This window comes from Thunnus thynnus, chromosome 12 (assembly GCF_963924715.1).
Source record: "Thunnus thynnus chromosome 12, fThuThy2.1, whole genome shotgun sequence".
Classification (NCBI taxonomy): domain Eukaryota; kingdom Metazoa; phylum Chordata; class Actinopteri; order Scombriformes; family Scombridae; genus Thunnus; species Thunnus thynnus.
In genome coordinates, this window is record NC_089528.1 from 2552804 (window position 1) to 2569171 (window position 16368).

General features: G+C 38.0%; 1 protein-coding gene across 1 annotated transcript in view; it reads right to left on the reverse strand.

Annotated features, from left to right (window-relative positions):
* Positions 1-3782: 3782 nt before the first annotated feature.
* The window catches only part of LOC137193593 (cadherin-18-like), a 206713-nt gene continuing 194127 nt past the window's right edge, over positions 3783-16368 (reverse strand). The window contains exons 11-12 of the mRNA XM_067604822.1: positions 10196-10465; positions 3783-7670 (exon numbers count right to left, since the gene is read on the reverse strand). Coding sequence (XP_067460923.1) covers positions 7015-7670; positions 10196-10465 — 926 coding nt within the window. The 3' untranslated portion in view covers positions 3783-7014. The remainder of the gene's footprint in view (positions 7671-10195; positions 10466-16368) is intronic.

Below are 16368 nucleotides of genomic sequence, written 5' to 3' on the forward strand. Positions count from 1 at the left end.
TTTTGTTCATACCTGAAAGAAAATTCTAAGTACAAGAAAACTGATGAATGCTGTAAATTCTCTGAAAACGCTTCTCAAGAAAGAATCTTGTTCTCTATGAGTGCTTCTTGCATGTGCATGTCTTGTTAAAATGGCACAAAATCACAAAAATTGTTGCAAAATCTATGGGTTTTTTTTTTCAATACAGTGCTTGTGAGCATTGACATGCCCACAATGATAAGTGAGAAATGTCAGAGGCGGGGTCATGCAAGTGTTACCACTCTTCATAGTAAGAGTATGACAGGAGATGTGAACCCATACAGCAGGTGTTCAAGGCAAATACCTGTTTACCAATTCACCTCCACACCTTTACTTTTCACTGTGCAACACCACCCTCACATGACTGCACTAGCACCAAGATCTAATATTGCATTTAATGAACTAATGCCCAACAGTGGCTTATAAGCAGAAGTCCAAGAGACAAGGTTAGCCTTCATGCTCTACTGAACAAGGAATGTTACTTATGAGGAGTTCTTCTTTAAAACTTGACATTTTATATGGTACAAAAAAACCCAAAAAACTAAAACTGTGGCTTGCCACACTGGAATGATGATAACGAGTGGGAACTGCTTTACTGATCAGCGGGGAGTACCAAATTAGAGGTAATGCCCCCTGTCCCCATCAAAGGGACAATCCCCTCGTAGCATCGCATCCCTGCTTAAAATGGTGGTCCCCTCAGCAAAGGTAGCAGTTCCAGCTTCCAGTAGGCCCCACCCCAGGCTGCATATCCACTCTGGTGATATGTTCCCTCCTGCTGACTCAATGATCTTTGGTGAGGCAACCATGCCCTCGTCGCTGTTATTATGATGCATCTGAAGTTGCATTGTCATTACTTGTATTGTTACCCAGTGAAGTGATCCTATTATTTATAACTTTATTTTTCCATGATGCTCCAAAAGTCATACCAGCTACTGGTCCCTTGGTGTAATTCTATCTGATGTTTTCTGATTGACAGACAGTTTGTGGAATTTGTTGCTGTGAGCAGATGATTCTCACCTGAACACAATGTATTTTAAAGATGTGTAAATTCAAAATAAGAGCATATCTCCACTTACCAAAGCATCCAGCCACCTTCCTCTCTCCTGCACACACTTGTTCACGCAGACAGACAATGAGCTGAGGCAAGATAATGTTCCTTGGTAGACATTGATAGATGATTCAATTCAATACATCACTACATAATTCTGTTGACATTTTAAGTGTAATATCATCAGGCCAATATATGTAATGTAAGTAATGAAACCCAAACCCAAACCCAAACAGTAGTATAACACTATTGTGCTCAAGAGGTAAAAAGTACAGTACAGAGTGTGTGTCAGAAGTTTGCACACCTACACCTACTAACTGAGCTTTTCAACACAAGTTTGGTTAACGTGTTCTCTTTTGAAACTTTTCTTATCTCCATTCAGCAAGTAGATTTCTTTTATTATACTTCTGCTCACTAGGGGCCTGTATCATAAAGTGAGATGAGTGAGTTAACCAGCTATCTTTGAACTTAACTCAGGTTTAGAGCAATGGTGACATTTTTATAGATGAATCACTTTGCTTTTCATGATAATTATTTAGGAGAAAACTACAACAACAACAAAAATCGCACAGCAATGTTTTCCACTCTAGGTTTAATGTAATGGAGTAAATGTACTACCTACCTTTAATCAGAGGCAAACACATTGTGGTCTGTTAAATGACAAAAAGTTCTCAGCCTACCTGAGTAAACACATTGTTATTGCTTATATGTTTTATCAGCAGATTGATAAAATGACAAGACAGTGTTGCTGCCTTTTATTTAAAGTTTGCTTTCATCTCACAGGTTCTTTTTCAAAATAAACCCTGTCAAGGGTTCCAAGGTGGATAAAAAAGCACCAGAAAAGCATCATGCTACATCATTCATTCCAAGGTCAACTCCCTGATCTCGAAGATTGCAGACTTTGAATGGAGGGAGTTGTCCATCCTGGTGTGTCTCATTAACAAAGTCAACACCACCAACTCACTTTATTTTGACTATACTGACTAGTTTTCATTTTTTTAGTTCATTTTATTTGTTTACTTAACATTACTTTTTTCAGTTGTTATGCACTATTGTTCATTGTGAAAATTAGGTGATGTTAAAGATGTGTCACACTAACAGTATAGCATGTTCTAATGGAGACAACAGTTCTAAGTCATCAGTCTTCAGCCACACAGGATGTTTTGTCAGCTTCTTCAAAGACAGGGCATGTTAGTCTACCTAATCTTTCTCCCCAAATGTTATGGTCAACGGTTGGAAAAACCTTAAGAGTTGTAAATAATGTTGGTTTTGATGGTTTTATTGTTGGACATGTGCAATTGATAAATGAATGTATTTGTTGTTTTATTTATTTTTTTGCTGTGATTTTATACTGTAGAAACTTTGATGTCCAAGGCAAATATCCCACTGGGACAATATCGTCTATCTTATCTTATCTTATCTTATCGTATTTGTTTTCCATACTCATTCTAGACTACTTCACATGTTAAAAATAATGGCCTGAGTTAATAAGGCCTATATTATACTAAACAAGCTATATGTGCATATTTTTCTACTTTTTCTATCCCTCCCTATGTTAATCTATCTGTGTGATCATATTGTAAACTGTTGCTTTTTCCTCATTATTGCATAATTTTGGTAAAGGGTTAATATGCTGCCCCTCTCATTTGAACAAGCTCATAGCAGTATTGGAAAACCCTGAGTTACCAAATCTAGTCGATAATCAGCTTTCAAGATACCAGTTACCCAGGATCACTAATGTTAGGCTCGTTGAGTGCCATGCTAGGTTGAACTGGCTTTGTGATGCAGGCCCCAGAAAACAGCAGAGTAGAATAAATTCAACTGTCAATTTATAAATTAACAACCTGTCAGATACACATGCATATGCACAAACACATACACACACACACACACACACACACACACACACACACACACACACACCCATGTGTGTCAAGTCATTTGTAAGTTCAGGAAGTTTAGGTATGCTAGGTGTTGTTTGCGCCTTCCAGCAGAATAAAACTCAAAGGTGTTTGTGCTTGTGAGATAAAACTGTTGATGAGAATCATTAGCAGCTTTATTTAGTGTGTGTCTGCCAGAGGAACAGTGGCGTGGAAATCACATCAGTCAGTGCGCTGGTTAAAGAGCTGGTATTTGCAGTTTACTATGTGAAGCCCTTTAAATGCTGTCTTCACTCAGAACCCCAATTACATTTGTTATGAATAATTCATTTTTTCAGCGCTGCTATTACACCAGCCACGATAACTATGTGTTGAGGTCACTGTTGTTTTCAAAGACAGTAAGCACATCAACCCTCCCTAATTACCTCTTGAATAAATAAGCAGCACAAGCAGGGACGGGGTTTATAATTTGTTGTATGACGCCGGAACTTTTAAAAAAAAAATTTCTTGTGTGTTTTGAAATCATTCCTTCACTCAATCCTCTTTGCCTTTATCTGAAATTATTAACCAGGAAACACCTAAGAATAGGCAACCTAAGCATTTTCCTCTAAACATGAAATAAAAGAACATTGTGTGAAGTCAAATAAATGAAGAACTTGCTTTACATACTAATTTTTCATGCTTAACATGCACAAAAATATTATGTAAACAGGCAGAATATCTAAATGTTAAATACCTCGACTAATTCAAAACAACCACCCCTGTAAACAAAGACTGTACTAACCATTGGGAAGGCTTTGCAAAAGACTTTAACAGTGATTTATTTATGTCCCTTTGTTGGGCCTCCATGGATGAGCTATGTAGGTACACCAACAGGCAAACCGTTCCCTGGGCAGATTTACAAATCCCTCGATGGCTGTAAAAGCTGCACTCCAAGGCGTTTGAAGCCAATTATTACATGTAGAATACTGCTGTGGCCCCAGTTAAAAACTTTTCTTTGTGTGAGGTATTTATTTCCCTGTTAAACCAGCTAGAGCTCTGGAAAAAAAAGAGAAAAAGCAAGAACTGAATGTGTTTTTTTTTTCCTTTGGTATCAGACAGTGTAGGGTCAGATGGTATGTCGAGAAAAGACATACCTCACAACACTTAACAAGAATCCTGAATGGGCCATCTGCTGCATTCAACCTATTAATATAGGAGAAGTCAAAGCTTTGGTACCTTTCAAGGATTGAACATATGGATGGATGTAATCACACTACTTTTCTGAAATCAGTTGTCTTTTTATTCATCAATAAAAATATACACCAGGGAAAATAAGCTTAATGTCATCCATCTTCCTGATTATTCTTCAGTCAGCGCATTCACTCAATTCCAATCTGAAAAGATCTGAAAAGATACTGTCCTTTCACTGATTTTCAGCCCAGAAAAAAATGCATACTCAAATACAAATTTCCATATATTCACAGAAGTCAGCAAGGTTACCAGGAGAGTGAGAGACAGAAAGAGGGAGGGAAGGGGGGAGGGAGAAGAAAGCCTGGTCTGTTCTTGCAGCTGGCAGGGAACTTGAAAAATCTTGATTATTAACTTGTCACTTGTCAGTGTTACTAAGTGTTTCCCTTGTATCACTGTCAGACTTGCTGTCCATGTCCCTACTTGCCACTGGAGCCTTGTCACTGCTCAAAATGGATACCTGCCAGCTGTTTCCCAGACGTGGATGTCAACACATAGCCTTTCTCCACTGCAGGGACTTAATGCAATATAATGTAATGTGTAGCCATTTCCATGTGTTCTGGATTTGTTTCCACTGTTCTCCACCTGCTTTAGGGACAAGTTCCTGGAACTAAATTTGGGCAATGCTCAGGAGGTGATATTAAATGCAAGCTCTGGGTACTTTTAGTGGTGTTGCAGATCCTGACTCGTCAACTGCAACACAACATTAAGAACCATTTTACTACTGCAATTGTATGTAACTAGACAACAAAAATTTGAAGTGGGCTTGTGGGAATAATAAAATGCAAAATGCCCAGCAAGTATTTGGGTAGGCCATTCAATGTTTGAATTTAACAATAATCTTGTATCTCCTATGTAATGTCTTTTCTTGTCTCTTGTCCTGTGTATGTGAATGGTGTGATGTGAATCTCCCCTGTGTGCATGTGTAGACTATCCTCCTGCCAGGTCTCCATGGTGATGGAGATCACATGGCTCATGTCCTATTCTGTTCTGGTGGCGCCTGGGGGCTGCTTGGTGTCTTCGTCATCACATTCTTCATATATATCAAAAATCCATTAAAATTTTGTTATCCTGCTCCATGCTGTATTTCTGTAACTTGTCTTTCTTGTTCTATTTTGTACACACGTCTACTGCACATCTTTCTGTCCTAGGAGAGGGATCCCTCTTCTGTTGTTCCTGCTGAGGTTTCTTCCTTTTTTTCTCTGTTATAGGGGTTTTTAGGGAGTTTTTTCTTATTTGAATCAAGGGTCTAAGGAGAGAGGATGATGTATTACTGTACAGACTGTAAATTTGTGATTTCTAATATTGGGCCATACAAATAAAATTGACTTGACTATCTCATGTTCACGTATGAAAGAAAATCACTAACAATACCAGTGCCACTTCTTCCTCGTGTTGGCAGTCTTCTGAATTGTGTCCTGGCAACAGAATGTTTTGGAAGAGTTGTTAATGATCTAGTACAATGAACTGAGTGAGTGAATGAGTCTTTCGACATCATTCCAGGTGAGGTCAAGCTTGAAGGGTAATGTTTTACATGTGTAAGAATCCTGTTTTTGTGACTGTGTTGAAATTGGGTTGTAATTAGAATCAGAATTCAAAATATTTCCTAAACTCACTTCAGATTTTATAGTTGCCAAACTTCTGAAACTGTATGTCAGTTGGTGTTGGGGTCAAGTAACCAAACTTCCATCTTGTCTTCATTTAGCTTTAAAAAGTTATTGTTCATGCAAATATTAACGTCAGATAAGCAGGTTGTAAGTGATGTCAAACCCTTAGGATCATCTGACTGAACTGTATAATAGAGCATCATCAGCATAACTGATAGACATACTGTAGATGTTATTATGTCATGATGAATTCACCCATCTGAGGTATAGTGAGAAGTGGACTGAGACTTAAACCAGTTAAGAAAAGCTGCAGAAAGACCAATCCAGTTATCAAGACTTTGCTGAAATTGCAGAAAACAAGTTCAGTGACCATTTTTGAGTAGTTAAGGTTATGGGCTGTTAAGTTTCTGCAGTGGAAAAGGGCTAAAAGAGATCACCTTGTATTCTTGTCAATCCGATCAGGGCATTTTTCATGAAACGGGAACCTACACTAAACTATACCAGGGAAGCTGATGCTTCAGGATCCTGCCGTCACTATGAATGTAGACATGTTTAGGATTCCTTCACCTTACAAAATTTAAAAATAATAATTCATTAATTTTAAGGGGGACACCTTGTAGCTTTCTTTGGCACTTAGAACATCTGCCACTTGTGTGCCTTTCATTGGAGCCATCAGCTTTCTTTAGACCTTTCTTTCTAGATAATACTTAGATCACAGTCAGCCTAAGTTCAATTTTTTTGTTTATGAATAACTAATCAGTAAAACTCCATGTTTCCATTATTCAAGCCAATTAATGGTTGGTGACCTGAACCTTGAAGTCATTGTGGTCCATGCCAATTTGGTATTCATTTCCAGAGTAGTTGGGCAAGTGTTTTTAAATGACTAGAATTTTTTAAAAGACTAGAGTTTCACCAACAGTGAGGATCAAGACCAGAATTCTTTTGGTGGGGACTAGCTGTACTTTTTCCACTAAAAACACTCAAGCTACGATGTTTCCCCCCCAGGGTCTCCTTCCAGACTGTGTGTGTTCTCCACCCCCGTTACACATAAATGGCTTTTCTTATCCTCTGATTTCACATGATATTCCAGTTCTTAATTGCCAGCTTTTTGTGGCAGTGATTTTGCATCTTTGCACCCAGGTTTAAATGGCACAAGTAAAAGCAGCCTGCTTCAGCAAATCTGTCCAGAAGTGAAGAAAAAAAAAACCCCAAAACCCTCTGATGATAATCTTTAAGCGTCAGAGTTATCTTGGCCTGTAGCCAGCTGCTCTCCACTAATTTGTTCCAGAGTTTGCCTTTCTGGCTCCCAGTCTTCCAGGTCGGCATAGTTTAGTTCTGGCACTGCAGCAGTCAGGCCCAAAGAGCTGACTGACCCTGCCAAGGACCCGCGACCTTCATAGGCATATGTTTGAAGTGAGTCATATGGAGGGCCCCTTGTGTCTAAGTCTGCCTCAGCCACCTTCTGCTGAATGATCTGTTGAATGATGTCATGTCCATCCAGCAGAAGCGAAGGTGCCGACTGGCTGATCTCTCGAGGAACACAGTCAATAACAAACCAGGCAGGTTCTGACTCTGGGCTGTAGTTTCCATATTCAACCTCCTTTGCTTTCCTTCTCCTCACTACCACAATCCCCTCTTCATCGTCCTCAACTTCGTCCTCCTCTCTATACAGGCCTGGTCCACGGCTGAGGTAGGAGTGGAACTTCCTGCGAGACTCAGAGGCTTTAGGGTTTCGAAGTGCAGTAATATCGAAGGCCTCTGTGTCCTCCTCCCCGCCTCCTTCGTCATCATAGGTCACCACGTTTTCTCTGATGTCCTCTTCAGAGAGAATCAAGGGCTCTTTGCTGGCCTTCTTATTTCGTAGCTGGGTGAACAGCATCACTATAGCTGGAGTGGAAAGAGAAGGAGAAAGGTGATAGAACAATGGTAAAAAGAATAAAAAGGATAGAGAAGTACATACTAAGAAAAAGAGAATAACAATGTCATCAACAAAATGATGATTGCAGATTGGATTCTTGAGAAAAAAAACCTTCTGTCAAAGAAATTATCAAGATGATTATAAATTCACATTTCATAATACTTAACAAAACATACACTTAATCACGGAAACCTATTTTGAAGAATTTTAAAGTCCAACTGGAATTCAGTTGCATTTTTTCATCTAGTACAGCATACATATCTGCTCTTAAATCTTTAAATCACTTCCTGTGTTCTCTGAAACAAAAAGGAGAGATTTATATTTTTTTGTTTTCATGATGGCACCCCCTAGTATAAGAAAAAACTGAGCTTTGTAGAAATGGCCTCCAGAGTGTGTAAATGTGAAAACGCCAGCTCAGCATTGTAGTGTGTACAAAGAAAACTGAGTTTTGTAGAAACACTATCATGTCGATGACAAAACAGATGGTGGCAGAAGCACAGCGTTTCATTGGAAGAGGAAGAAGAAACACAATGATAATAACAACAATGGCAGACAGCTTCATGCCAGTGTTGTTCTCTTCATTATCTACTTTGACAGCTTGTTAAGAGTTAAAACTCTACCACCTTTCTCTGCTTATTTTCTGTTTTACAAACAAAAACAATGTGTGTTAACATGTGTTATCTGGAACAAAATCATGTGGTCTCTAGAACCCCACTGCTGTGTACCAATAAGGTTCAGGTTTATGTAAATGACACCTGCGCCACTAGAGGTCATCATATCTGAGATCTAAGCAATACTCACTGCAGTCCTGGTGTACCTGAACTTTAAGGCAATACAGTTGAGTATGAGGGCAGATTTTCACAGCTCAGATCATTTTATGAACTTCTAAAAGTTTTCTTGTTTTCATATGATGAAACTATAGTATGTGTCAAACGAATGTAAAATTGTGTAATTACATTTAAAAGGTGTCACATCTGTCTCAGTTAATTTCTAACACCAGAAAGCAGGTCACTGACAAATTCAAGAGGTCAGTTCACAGCAAACAACTATGAACTAATGCACCAGTTAAAGTCGAATACCAACAGTACAAGAATGGCATGTGGTCAGGTTGTCAGTTATATAAGCATGTGAGACATGAATTGCTCAGCCACCTGAGTCTGTGAGTGATGTAATGCAAGACCAATTCCTACTGCAGTTTTAATGTTAAAATGTTTACAAAATGTTAATGTTTATAGATTATTTACAGCCCTGAGGACTCTAAAATACCTGAGTGTTTTCTGGAAGTTTGTTACAAGCTTTTTTACAAGGAAAGCTTCATTTGGTAGTTGATTTACTGATCTTAAATCTACTGGGCCTCATGACAGGTGACACCATTCTTGAGATACCTTTAAGCTACCTTTAGATCCTACTCTCACCCAAGCAAAATATCAACAATCTATCTACTATTAAACTAGCTAAACTACTGTGTCTTGTCCCACTGGCTTAATAGGCAGTATCATCTTAATGCCATGGCCGGCTCAGTGGTCTAGCTGACCCCCCTGCTTATCTAGCTCCACTAGTGTTACAAATAGCTATTAGTTATATTAGAAAACTTTTCACAATATTCTCTGACCTAATGCACCTTTAAAGCATCCTTGCCAAGCAAAGAGCATATACTCAGTGGCTTGACCTGGCCTTATATCTACATTGTATCTTCCAACTGTCTTGATAGCTAACTTCATCTGAATGTCATGTTCCACTCAGTTGTTCAACCACCATCGCTGTTTATCTAGTTCCACTACTCTTAATAGCCTCTATCATTATATTGGGGAGGACATTACCATGTCATGTTTTAGATATACTTGTACACAAACAAAGGCTCATATTTAAAAATTACGCTGAAGTAATGTGAATAAGCCACTACAAATTAGCATATCATTAATGATTCTAAAGCTATGTGTAAAATTAAAATCCTTCATTGGTGCCCCCCACTGGTAGTACCAAAGAAGACACTGTGACCTTCATTTAGGAGATACTGAAATGAATCACCTGAAAGCAACACATTGACTTCATTTGTGATTGTCTCATAGTTCACATATGTGTGGAAGTAAGGGGAAATATATACATAAAAGAAATACAAATCCAATTTTCATTAAAAGAAAGCCATAAGTGGTAAACAAACTACTTAATAGTAAGCAACAAACTCACCATTTATTAAAGAAAATAAAGAGGTCATCTTTAAAATGCTTCAAATCATGTATGTGAGTTAAAAATAAATGACTACCTTAAAGTATCCAAAAGTTGTTTAGAATGAGAGAAAGTCGATATGATTTGATAAGAATTTGCATGTTTAAAAAAGGACCAATGTAAAAATCATTGTATTTCAGTCAAGGGGGTGAATTTATGGAACAGCAGGGAGGAATTGAAAACATGTACGACACTTAGTAAGTTAAGAAAATGTTTAAAAATAATTTACTGAACAAATATACAAACTTATAACTTATAACAAACTTACCTAATAATATGACAATACACAGTAGTATGGCCACAAATGCCCCGGTGCTGAGGCCAGCTGAGGACAGGAAAGCCTGGGCTTGACACACATTGTTGCTGTTACGTCCCCTGGTGTTCCTCTGGCAGACACACAACCTTAGGGAAAGTGTGGTGGTACTGCTGAGAGGAGGCTCCCCACCATCAACCACCACCAGCACCAGGCTGAAGAACTCCTGGTCTCTGTCCTGGCTAAAGCCATCACGCCGACGAGATATTATACTGGCAGTGTTGTCTGAGGACAGGGTGGAGGATAGTAAGGTGAGAGAAGGAGGTCGGTGAGGTGGATGATGGAAGAAAGGTAAAGGAACGGTGAAAGAACAATTAAATGATATGAGACAGGTGGAAGAAGGATGGAGACAAAAAAAACAATACTGTAAGCAGGCAGAGTAAAAAATGCTGTTTGAATGAGCTAGCTCAGCCTATACAGGGATTGTTCTTCATGATCATGAATCAATCCACATGATTGTGGAGAGCAATGGAACCGGACAAATAACTGCCTCTGAAATAGGGTGAATCACTTCAGAGTAATTCAGAAATGAGGTTTAGAAGAGGGAGAAACAGACAAAGGATCCACACACTGGATTAACAGCTCCCATAAAAATGGATAAAGCAACATTTCAATCTCAAAGTGTGTGAATGTGCTTACTTTCCATTGTGTTTATATATCAAAAAAGGAGCAATAATATAATTTGTGTGACTGGATGATTATGGCTGCATAGTAGCTAGATTTTCTCCACTGTTTTGCAGTTGGTGCACTATAAATAGTTTTAAAATTCCCCAAAGGCCCAATGAATCTTTTCAAGTTTATGTTCCTTTTGCCATGGCATTTTAATTTGTCACTCAAAATGTGAAAGAGAACAATCTTATAGCAGTAAATATAGGCATAAGGCAAAAAACTAGCAGGATTGATGTAGCCCTGAAGCATGGCAATGAAAACAATTCAGATGAACTCCAACCGAATTAGGTTTGGTCTAAACGATCCAAACTACTGAAGTAAAATTGAAAACTGAAATTCAGTTTCTATGTTTAGAATACATTTGGGCAAGCAAGATATGTTGATAAAACTCAATATTGAATCCAGTCTTTTACACGGTTGTAGCCAGGATTTTAGAAATACTGATGTCAGTCCTAATTCCCCCAGCGTACCCACCTCACAAACCAACCAAACTCTGTTCAATGTTCTAAGTATTTAAAGTCCATGTAAAGGAAAATCAGAGATTTCTCTTTAAACACATTATACATGTTAGAAAATAATTGCTGAAAACATGTGAAAAGACTGTGAACTATGAAGTACTGAATTGTGGAGTTAGGGCGTTAAACTGTTTTTCACCATTTCTGTGTTCAGGATTTTTTGGGTGGGTCTGAAATAGTGGCTCGATGGCGTAGAGTGGTTACTAGCATGACTCCTCCCCCACTATACAAATGCTAGAGTGCACATACTCATACTTAATATTTTTACACCTGGTAGTTTTGCAAATTTTCATCAGAGACAACTGGGATTCACTTCAGATAATCTGCTGATACAATACACTGTAAATATGGACATAGCTGCCGTCACCCATTGGTTTCTGGCGAAGTGGCGACTCCAGCCATCGCCATCTTGGCAGTACCTGACTCTGCCTAACTCCAGGCTAATCCAAAATTGGCAAAGAGACGGAGCTGAGTCAGGCCGAATGAAGCCTGAATGCTGAAACAAGCCACCTAGCGGCTAACAACCTGTCACTCAAAGTGGCCATGTCCTTGATTATACATAACTTTACAGCTTAATAAAATTTAAACGGGTGAGTTATAAAAAAATTCACCCCCCGCACAGTTGTCCTGAAAAGGGAAATTAGCTATAGAGACCAAAAAAGTTTTTTGTACCAGGCTGCAAACATGTTTATTTCTGCTGTAAATTTGGGCATTTTAACATGGGGGTCTATGAGGATCGACTCGCTTTTAGAGCCAGCCTCAAGTGGCCATTCGAGAAACTGCAGTTTTTGGCACTTCTGCATTGGCTTCATTTTTCAGCCCCGGAGATTGCCGCTTGGCTGTTACTGGTGAATGGGGCCATTTTCGGTCAATGTTAGCAGTCAAGGACTTATTTTAAACCCAGCTGAAGCATCCATTGACAGGTGGAGTTGAAAGCAGCTTCAGCACCGGCTGTTCGGCTGGGAGAACAGGTAGAGTCAACTGACGCGGTGCCATCAGCGGCCGATACTGGCTGCCGCCCATGTCCTCGGCTTCAGCACTGGCTGTGCGGCTGGGAGGTCCATGGTCAGAGGGAGAGCATTTGCCACAAATAAGCTGCTTTTCCGCAGAGAAGTAACATTAAGTGCTCCGAACTCCTTGGTATGAGTGTTGTTAACTCAGAGGCTGTTCAGTTGGGCCGTGCTTTCAGCGCCTTCAGCAGACACACCCCAGTGTTTCAGAGCAGAGAATACTGCTCATTTTTCCACGATTTTGTAACCTCATTTTATATATTTGGTGTTTTTTTTAATCATTCAAATTTGGCAGGGTGGTTAATTACACATTTTTCTGTGGTATGACAAACTCAGAACACGTATTTATTATTTCTTTACACTGACTTTAAAAAACATTCTAAAATTAAACATTTTACTTATTCATTTACAGTAACTGCTCAATATATTTCCTGAAAATTTGATCTCTCTACATTATTGTCTGATGCCAGGTATGTAATTTTGGTACAAAATACAAACCTTTCATTTTAACTGAATATATTTATTTTGCCTAAAGTGAACATGAAATGAATTAAAAAAACAAAACAAAAAAACCCCCAAACAATTAGAATCAGTCTTAAAAAAAGAAAATACAGCATGTGTAATATGTATGTAACTGTAGACTGTAAACTCTTCTCCTTATCATTATAAACCCACCAAATGACCTTGGTGTCCTCAGGGGTAGCTGTTCCACAATGACAGCATGAAGGATTCTGGTAATCTTGACACTGATAGTTTGCAAATAAATGGAGGGAGGGCTGAAAGAGTGTGCCAGAAAAATAAAAGCTTAACTGACAGAGATACAGCTGTTGAATATGGATGAAGAGTGTATCTTTACAAAGCAGTATACATCCAACCTGCCCTGGGGAGCACCAAGCCATGATAAAGCATGTCAGCCAGCAGACAGTGGCATGTCTATATATGTGCGTGTCTCTCTACATGTGTGTGCTTAATGTGTATGGAATTTTTAATGCATTGCAGCAATGCCCATGGGACTCTGCACAGGAGGATATCTTCATTTACATAGTGTGTTTCCTGTTGACATGCATGAAGTCTCTGGGAGTGCTCACACACACACACACACTCACCTTTCATTCATTTTTTCGTTCTACATCAACATTGACTTTTTAATCTTGTCACTGGTTCATTTATTTTCATTTTTCAACTGTCTTTATTTCCTCTTAATTTTCTCTCAATATCAGTTTTATTTAAATTTCAGGGAGGTCCTCGCAGCAGGGACTGTTACATATCCCTCACATCCCTCCTTTCTATTGGTGGGACACTTTTGTTTCTTTTCACCATGTTCACCATCTTCACTATCTTCACCATGAAGGCTTCAGAAAACTGCCATATATGTCGTTTTGGAGGGAAATTAACCACGTATTTTCTATTTCTCATCTCAATTGCCCCCGGTGGCTGGGTGCAGGTTAGATCATAAGTCCCGCCCCCTCCATGTTAGCGGATGGGACATGAGCCAAACTAAAAAAATCAAAGTACACAACAAATACATTTTTCCCAAAGACAGTTCCTGTCAGTTTATGTAGTTCTTACCATGCTGATGTATGTTCAAGTGTTAATTTTGGGTTTAATTAGTTATTTGATGCTATTAATAGGGGGTGTCACATCATGACTGACAGCTGTGATTGACAGCTGCTCTGAGTGAAGTAGTCACGGAGGCACCTGCGGACTCCTGTTCAGGAATTGTAAGTAATATAGGAATGTCAAGAGGAGATGCGATGTTAACGCTAACGTTCCTTAACCATGATTGTCTGTTTCAAACCGACAAAATGAGTTGTTCTGCAGTAAACTGAAATAACTGACCTGATGGATCTGAGGGATCTTTGCAGTTTTTTAGGTAAGTTAAATTTGTGTTTGTAAGCTAATCAGTGAGTTAATGTTATTAGCTAGCTAGCTAAGACAACAAGCAGTCTAGCTAACGTTATGTGGGGAAAAAGCAGGTGATTGGTAGCTAGTGAAGGTAAGGTAAAAATCTGAATTACTGTCTAAAGAAATCATTCTTGAACTTTAATTAAAAAGCCAGTACAAGGGGAGGAATTATACCACAGCTGCAAGATTTCTCCCCTTAACAGCTGACCCACTAGCTAACATTAGCTGACGGTTAACGTTATTTGATAAGCACAAGCAGCTAAAAAGTGTACAGTGTAAGTATTAATACATGTTGTGTTAAAATTTAATTTTGCCCACCCTTACCCATTTATAAACTTTATTTCATCATTAAAATATAACAGTAACAGTTAATATAATTAATTGTTCACATTTTTAAAAAAATCATCAGACAGCGTTTTGTTGAAAAGTCAAGCACTTTGTACAGTTTTAATAAATTCAGTACTTTTTTTCAATATACTAACTACTAATTGGTGATTGTATACTGTATTAAAGGATATAATTATCACTTATTGTTAATGCACCATTGGTTTTGGCCTTAGCGCCCTACATTTTGGCTGTGATGCCCCAGTAAATTTGTATTTACCAGGGCCAAAGTGGCCTTGCCCTAAAAATGACTTAATTCCAGGCCTGCAGTATACAGCCATTAATGTTAGTTTTGCATCACTGACTGTAATGTTAAGGATTTTAAGACATGCAGCAATTAAGATGAAAAAAAAAAATTAAGCTTACCAAACCTGTCTGCATGTAGCCGAACTGTTTAAATTCATTTGTAAAGTATAATAAATCTAGTCTTGTAAACTTATATACAGGCTGAGACAAACCAGTCCCTCCTCTACCAGCAGTACCTGTAGGCAGGTCATATTTCCAAACTTGAGTCAGTATTTTGATGTCAGGAGTATTATGTATTAGGGGTGTGCCCGAATACAAATACATTATTCGGCAAAGCACAAACAGTGGGTTTTATACGAATATTTGTTTCATGCAAATATTTAAAAAACTATCTGTTGGGGGTGTTCCCCAGAGATAAAGCTGAGCTACTGACACAAGCAAAGTGCTCCCAAGGGATTCTCCATAACCTGTTATTCCCCTGTCCGTAGTTTATTCATGAACACTAATTGTAACACTTTAATTTTCTAAAATTAAAAGTGTCATAAAAACAAAAACAGGATTTTTAAGCCTCTTTCCACTTTTATTCGAATACAAATACAGATACAAATAATTTTGCTGCCTCAAGAAATACCGATACAAATACAAATACTGGGCTCTCTGCACATCCTTATTATGTATATTACTGATGTTTTAGTTTAGTTTCCAGTGAGATATTATTAGGTTTATATAGTGAATTTGATGTTGTAAACATTACTATTGCTGCTTTAGAAACAACATTTAGTTATATTTCAATTACAGTCAATTCTAATCCTGTTCTGAATTCATTCTTTTTTAAAATAATATAGTTTTTAAAAATAAATGATTTATTAATGAAAAAGAACCAATAAGAATATTGATAAAATCCAAACGATACCCATCCTTATAGTATAACATTAGAACATGCTTTGTTTTTTGAAAGTTTTTAAATTTTGTTAGACATAACTGTTAACCATCGTTTAAAAATCACATTGCTAAATTGTTTAGCTATGGACAATGATTCACACAAAATCAGTGATCTGTCTTGAGGATGCAGATGTCTATTGATGTGCTCTAACACAGCTACAGTGTTAATAAAGCCAACAAGTTTTAGTTTAATGTAGAAATTGATAAGGAAATGTTTTTCCAGTGCAGGGATATGTTATATAAATATCCTTTAGACATCTTTCTTTATGTTATGTTTACTGCTATCTGTTAAAACTTATCTCTTTACTTTTTTTCAACCCAAAGGTACTCAACTTGAATGAAACACAAAAAAGCAGCAAATCCTTATATTTACCATCTGAAACCAAATGATGTTTGGCATATGCACTTTATTAATGATAATCATTTTCTGTCGATTGAGTAATTATTTTGTCTCAGT